Raw genomic sequence first — 7316 nt, 5'->3', positions numbered from 1 at the left:
GGAATTCTTTCATGGATCAGTCTTACAGTAAGAAAAAGAAACAGACTTTACCTACTTAACCTAGATTAGTAATCTGCTTGTTAAAATATAATTTGGTCACTTCTCCACATTTCAAAGTGTTTATAACAGAAAATTGCAAGCATATCCAAACTTGTTAATTTCAGTTGGGCAAAATGTTACTAGAGAGATGGCAAGTAGTATAACTGGCCACCAAAAGAACAAACACTTTCCCTCAAAGACCGTGGCCTTTCAGAGTTGTCTTCTCTATGACTTCATGACTTTTGGGTGTCCCCACCCCCTATGTCATACTCCAACTTCCAGTAGGCTGGAAGTTATTCTAATGGCTGAGCAAAACATTCTATCTTATTTATTTCTACTTCATTTATTTCAGTTATTAAAGAGTTGTTATTTTAAGATTTAAAAATGAACATATTTAACCGAGATTCAATGGGTTCAATTTTATTTTGTTCGTTGATATTTAGTTGGTGTTTGGTTTAAAACACAGGCTAAGATTTTCTGAAACCAAACACAGATCTATGGAAAAACATAAAAGGCATTAATGTCATACAAATTAACCTCCTTTTAAAATACAACCTAACAAGAATACAGTAGAAATAGTAGAATCACTAGAAATGTGTTTCAGAATTTCATTTGAAAGTAAGAACGTTTACATTTTTCTGGGAGTTTTAACAACAGTGACATTTAGCAAAGAAAAAAATTTAAATGAGCAAACTTTAATTTCTTCAGTTTAATGTTACAGAATTTTTCTGTTTATAAAGAAAATAATAAAAAAAAAATTAAAGTGAAGGAATTCAAACAGCAGTCATTAGACTGCTGGGTAAAAATTCCAATGACAATCCAGACTTAAAAGTTCATTAGTAGAGATTAAAAGTCAATTATATTTCTGCTCATATAGCAAAACAATAAACAAAACCACAAAAGACAAAAAAAGAGAAAAAAAATAGAGAGCATTATCCATTGTATAATGAGAAGCTCTGGTGGTGTAGTGCCTAAGGCATTTGACAGCTAACGAGAAGGCTGGCAGTTCAAACCCACCAGCCACTCCTCAGAAGGAAGGTTGGACAATCTACTTCTGTAGTGATACCACCTCAGAAACCCATGGAGAGGTCGCTGTGAGTCAGGACTGACTTGAGGGCAGTGAGTTTTTTTTTTTTTTTTTAATTGTTTAATTCTAAATGAGGTGTTTTTGGCCACGTAAACACATTAATATGATTTTCTGCTTTTATTTTTATATATGACACCAATGAATACCGAGACGAAAATATACTTTGAATTAAAAACAAAAAACACATTTATTCTGTACTTTATTCTATATAAAGTACTTTCTTCTATAGAGTACTTTGGTCCCAGAATTTTTACTTAACTTTTCAAGAAGATGTTTCTTATACAACAAACTAATGCTAGCTCTGTCAAAGATACCTACAAAAATATGTCCCTCACACTTTTACTCATACAATACAGAACTATAAAATCTGTGAAGGTGGAAACTCCCTGGAACTTCCTAATGTATTAGAAAGTAGAGCAAGCCAAAACAAAGCATTATATACAAATAGTGTTTAAGTATTCAGCATATTTAGTGCTTTTAGTCTAGTCAGAGTATAACTTATCTATACATACACACAAAAAAAATTTCAGAAGCACGTGAAGTAAACAGAAGCACCAGCTCTTTACACTTGATCACGTAGGCGAGCAAGTCTCTGTGATAGTTCATCCTGGGTAAAACAAATTTTAAATGTCACCAAGGCTGTGATAAATATAAATCAACATAATTTTAAAAGGCTCACAGTTAAAATAAGATTGAAAATCTTGCCTCAAAATTTCACACACAAAAAACATCAACATTAAAATTTCACTTTTTATTAACATTTCAAAAGAAATGGAAAACCTAATACAGAAACTATGATGGGGAAAAATTTCACTCATTAAATGAAAAAGCATGTAAATAGAAAAGAGGGACTTAGCATTCTCCTTCATTAAGGAATCTTTAGGTTAATCAAATTTTGTTATCATGATGTGATATTATAGCAGAAAATAATCTTTACAAAAGTAAAAATAAAACTAAACATATTTCCATATATGTTATAAATTTTATTTGCATAAAATATATCTATTTACTAAATCATTGAAACATATATCAAGTTCATACCAATAAATATAAAATCCAAACCTCTACCTGTTCTGTTGAAGCAACACTTGTGCCAACAGAACCAGTCTGTCCCTGTGGTAGCTCCATATTGAGATCAAGACTATAAATTTAAAAAAAAAAGAAGAAGTATAAATGAGTATCAATGTTGGCATTTTTCCTCCTTACTGAATAATGACAATGACCAATAAAATAGGCTTTTTGCAAATTTGAAAAATTCATCTTGCATTTTACCTTAATATAAATGAAAATAAAATAGGTTCAAATTTATAAATATAACTAGAACTTAAATTTCTTCTACATAGCCATTTTAGGATACATAAATTTTCTAATTAGTGTTTCTGTTGAGTCTAACAGTGACCTATGTAGATCATAGAAAAGCTAATAAAAGACTAGGAAATGATGAGGTCCTCTGAATAAAAGATCAAAATACTGGTCCATCCAGTGTATTAGACTTACTGGCGATTATTGTATGTCTCCTACCGTGAAGAAAAATTCGTCTGCTGAAAAAGGATCCTAGCTGGATAAATGAAACCTCGGGATCCGTATCTAACATTCTCATTAACTTCTAGTTCAGTGGTTAGCTCCTGAGCTACCCTTAGTAGGAATCATTACTTGCATCGAACCATGTAAGTTACGTTCCAAAAACTTAAGTAAACTTGTCCAAGATAACCCTACTGGTAGAGATTGGATTTGAACCCAGACTTGTCTGCCTCCAAGGCCCATGATTTTAACCTCTATTATACTATCTCCTTTAGGATATCAATTAGTCTCTGCCTATCTATGAACTAATATATGCCAACTCCAGTTTTAAAACACTATAGGAAATATAGTAACGTTAATAGCAGTTATGAGATTCTATTTAAAAAGTAAAGGTTTCATTAAAAAGGAAAAGATACGCTATACTAAAATTTTCTGAGGGATAAGGAATCACAAACTCAAACAGCCACAGGATACTTAAACATCTTTAAAGGATGGCCATATAAATCAGTATCTTTAAATCTGTGGTTCTACCTGTTTCTACTGACTTAACCACCACCCATTATAGACATAGCCAATCTCTCTCAATTTTGCCACCATCCTCCACTTAATAATGTTATGTCTGCAAATATTTTTGGCTGTCACAACTAGGGGAAGGAGTGCTACTGACATCTAGTTAGGCAGAAGCCAGGGGTGAAGCTAAACATCCTACAGTGCACAGGATAGCCCCCTAGAATTTTCCGGCCCAAATGTCAATAGTATTGAGGGTGAGAAATACTACTCTCAATCATATGGAAAAAAATTATCTACTGATTTTGATTTTCATTGATGGTCAGCAAGGCTGTAATGTGCCAACATTTATTTTATAAGATCTCTCTTGCTGTATGTTCAAGCCCAAACACTCTTAGTTTTTAGTAGGACCAGAAACAAGTTCTTAGCCTTTCAATAGTAAGGTAAGTCTTCTGACACACATTGCCTTTGTAGCCATTATAATACTTAACAAAAATCACCATTCTTGCTACCTCCTTGTTGGTATCTGGGCTACATCAGGATACTAAAAGAGGAAAATAGCTCATAACCTAACGTCCAACTAGGATCTCAAACATTGCAAACCTCATTTTTAATTTATTAACCTACTCTGTTTTCTAGGCGCTCTGGTGGCATAGGGCCTAAAGCATTTGACTGCTAACTAGAAGGCTGGCAGTTCAAACCCACCAGCCACTCCTTGGAAGGAAGGTTGGGCAATCTATTTCCATAGTGATACCGCCTCGGAAACCCAAGGAGAGTACGACTCAATGGCAGTGTGTGTGTGTGTGTGTGTGTGTGGTTTGTTTTTTTTTTTTTTTTTTGGTACTGTTTTCCAGACATGTTCAAATTATCCTTTCCCAGGAGATAAATACATACATAAATACTATTTCAACCTCCTATTCTAACTTTGGAAAAAAGAGTGTAAAATTTAGTATCACCAAGTTGCAATCTTTCTTAGAATTATATTTTTATCATTTCTACTATGTTCTCTTCAACTGAACAATATATCAGGAAATAATACTATAACTTGACTTCCGTAGCAAAAATATCATGGTCAAATCATCCCCCTAAAACATGAAGGGAATAACACAATCCACAGCAGATATTCTTCCAAAATAGTCCCACAAAAGGCTATTAATTATTTACTTTTATTTTTTCAAAAATGGTCATCTGCAAAGCTGCAATGTTAGTGTCCTTTGAACCTCTTGGACATTTTGCATGTATTGCTCAGTTTACAGGACTCAAAATGGACATATGTCTCAATGGCCTGATGACAGCAGAATTCTTTTGGAAGATCCTTTTTATAAAATTCATGTTTGATATTTGCTGAGCATAGTAGTTATTCAGCAATGTTTAAATACTTCTGCCTCCCCTGATCATTCTCTACCATTTCTTCTTATTACACACTAAATAAATATATCCCCAAAGATTTTTAAGAAAACTTAATTCTTACTATTTTTGGTAAAAATGGAAACATTTTTATCTACAGTATTATAACTTTAGATTATCTAGATATTAAATCAAGATTATCCAAAAGCACCTGAAAAAATTCTTACCCCGCTTCATCTGCCATTTCTTGAAGCAGCATATCCACTTGGTTCTGGAATAAGAAAATAACAAACTGTGTTTTAATAGCAATAACTACTTGCCCCCCCCCACCTTTAAGAAGGTAAGGAGATCTGGTAGCATACTGCCTAAGGCATTTGAATGCTAACCAGATGTTTGGTGGCTCAAACCCACTGGCCACTCTGTGGAAGGAAGACTGGGTAATCTACTTCCATAAAGATTTACTGCCTTGGAAACCGAAAGTGGGTCACTATGAGTTCTGAGTGAGTTTTAAGAAGGTGGCTCAGATTGTCTACAATATTTGAAACAAAGCCTTTTCTGGAACCCCCGAGACTATGGCCCTGAGACACCCTTCAAGCCTGGAACTGAACCCCAGAGATCAACTTTCAGCCAAACAATAGACAGGCCTTGTCTTGGTTCTCTGTTGTTGTTGTTGTTATGTGCTGTCGAGTCAGCCCTGACTCATAGCGACCCCTCCTTGGGTTTCCGAGGCAGTATCACTACGGAAGTAGGATTGCCCAACCTTCCTTCCGAGGAGTGGCTGGGGGGTTTGAACCGCCAGCCTTCTGGTTAGCAGTCAAGTGCCTTAGCCACTATGCTACCAGAGCTCCCTAGTGCTGCTATAATAGAGATACCACAAATGCATGGCTTTAACAAACAAGAATTTATTCTCTTACGGTTTAGAAGGCTACAAGTCCAAATTCAGAGTGCCGGCTCCAGGGGCTGGGTGAAGGCCCCTCACCTTGGGCTTTAGCTCAGTCTCTTATTCCAGGCCCACCAGAGCTAGAGGCTCTCCTGACTCAGACAGCTGCTGACTGCTGAGGTTGATGACCCCAAGGTCAGCAAGTCGAATGGCACAATTCCAAGATCAACAGGCACAAGGGAAACCACTAGTTCAAGTCCAGGAACAATCTCAAGATTGGAAGGCAACATGGCAGATGATTGAGATGAAAACTTGGCAAATGCAGGATCCAGATGTGCCAAAAGCTAGAGACCTTCCTCAAAGCTTCCTCATATATAATGGAAGTAGGCCACACCCTGAAGGCAACTAATCAGCTGCTCACAGCAGGTTCCACCATGGAGTTGATTCCAATCTCATCATGTAGAATAACTGCATTCAGCTGCCAAGCACTAAAAACCAGGCCCAGCCAAGCTGACACACAACCATAACTATCACAGGCCTGTAAAGTGAATAATACCAGGGAGAAATTTATTCCTCAACACAACCAACCACAGGAGACCAAAAGGGCAGCACTGGCTCAAAAACAAGGCTCAGAAGGCAAAAAGGGACAGGAAAGGAACACACAAATGGAAATGGGGAACCCAGCAAGGAAGGGGGAAGAGTGATGCTACATTGAGAGGATTGCAACCAATATCACAAACATAATGTGTATAAATTGTTAAGTGGCTGACTAATATGGTGTAAATTTTCACCCAAACTACAAAAAAAAAAAAAAAAAATGTTTTAGAAAAGATAATTTTACCATTAGAGGGAGCTGCATTATTTGAGGCCATGATTTTCTCTGATAATGTTAAATTATAAATCCATAAACTATGAGTGTATGTGCAAAATATTACCAGAAAGATTCACATATAATTTGAATCTCTGGATAATGTATCCATGAGGTATTGAATAAATTTATAAAGCTCTCTTCTAATCTACTTTGTTTCATTTAAAGTACAATACATTTAAATTTCAGAATAAGTTATTATTCTTTCTGCCAGCTATTATAACTTTACCTTATGTATGACAATGCAGTATAGAAATATACTATTTTTTTTAAAATCTATTCTATTTCTAGGCAGACTTTTTTTAAAAAAAATCAATTTCTCCCTATTATAGACAATGCTTCTATGAACATTCTCATGTATATGTATTTTGTACACATATGTAGAGTTTTCTTTGGGATAAATTTGGAAGTGGAAGTACCAGGCTATAGGTTATATGTCTTTTCATAGGCTTTTATTCAGCAAATATTTTGAATAATAATAATAAAATTCACTGCCATCGAGTCAGATCCAATTCATAGTGACCCCTTCTCGGGTTTCCGAGGCAGTATCATTATGGAAGTACATTGCCCAATCTTCCTTCCAAGGAGTGGCTGATGGGTTTGAACCACCAGCCTACTGGTTAGTAGTCACCTGCCTTAGGCACCACACCATAGGGATGAAAAATTTCTGCCCTCAGTAAGCTTATATTCTAGTATGTGTACATGGGAGGGGGACAAATAAAATGTATATTAGAAGGGATATGTGTTATAGAGAAAAATAAAAGTACAGAGGTAGATAGGAAGTACAGGACACGGTGAGTATACTGTTGATGCAATTTTAAGTAGGATGGTAGGAAAGGTCTCACTAAGAAAATGACATTTGAAGGAAGAAATATAGGTAGTGAGGTGAGGCAGAAAGCAAAAAGGATGTGTAGGAGAAGAATATTAAAGGCACAAGAAACTGCCAGCCAAATGGCTTTGATGCAGAAAAGTACTTGACACTTTTGAGAAATAACAAGAAGCCCAAGTGCTTAAGTAGAATGATGGAAATAATAGGTGTGGTCAGAGAAGTTAAGGTGAGGCAGATT

The 7316-nt window shown here is 35.6% G+C and overlaps 1 protein-coding gene across 1 annotated transcript in view; it reads right to left on the bottom strand.

Moving 5' to 3' along the window:
- Positions 1 to 1688: 1688 nt before the first annotated feature.
- The window catches only part of LOC122151994 (charged multivesicular body protein 1b-2-like), a 10303-nt gene continuing 4675 nt past the window's right edge, over positions 1689 to 7316 (bottom strand). Inside the window, exons 4-6 of the mRNA XM_042783395.1 lie at positions 4729 to 4772; positions 2195 to 2267; positions 1689 to 1733 (exon numbers count right to left, since the gene is read on the bottom strand). Of these exons, the coding sequence (XP_042639329.1) occupies positions 1689 to 1733; positions 2195 to 2267; positions 4729 to 4772 (162 nt within the window). The remainder of the gene's footprint in view (positions 1734 to 2194; positions 2268 to 4728; positions 4773 to 7316) is intronic.

Source organism: Orycteropus afer, unplaced genomic scaffold, assembly GCF_000298275.1.
Source record: "Orycteropus afer afer isolate SDZICR_OR568_19922 unplaced genomic scaffold, OryAfe1.0 scaffold01030, whole genome shotgun sequence".
In the NCBI taxonomy this organism is placed as follows: Eukaryota; Metazoa; Chordata; class Mammalia; order Tubulidentata; family Orycteropodidae; genus Orycteropus; species Orycteropus afer.
The sequence above is the reverse complement of the archived record's forward strand: the minus strand, read 5'-3'. Positions and strand labels throughout refer to the sequence as shown.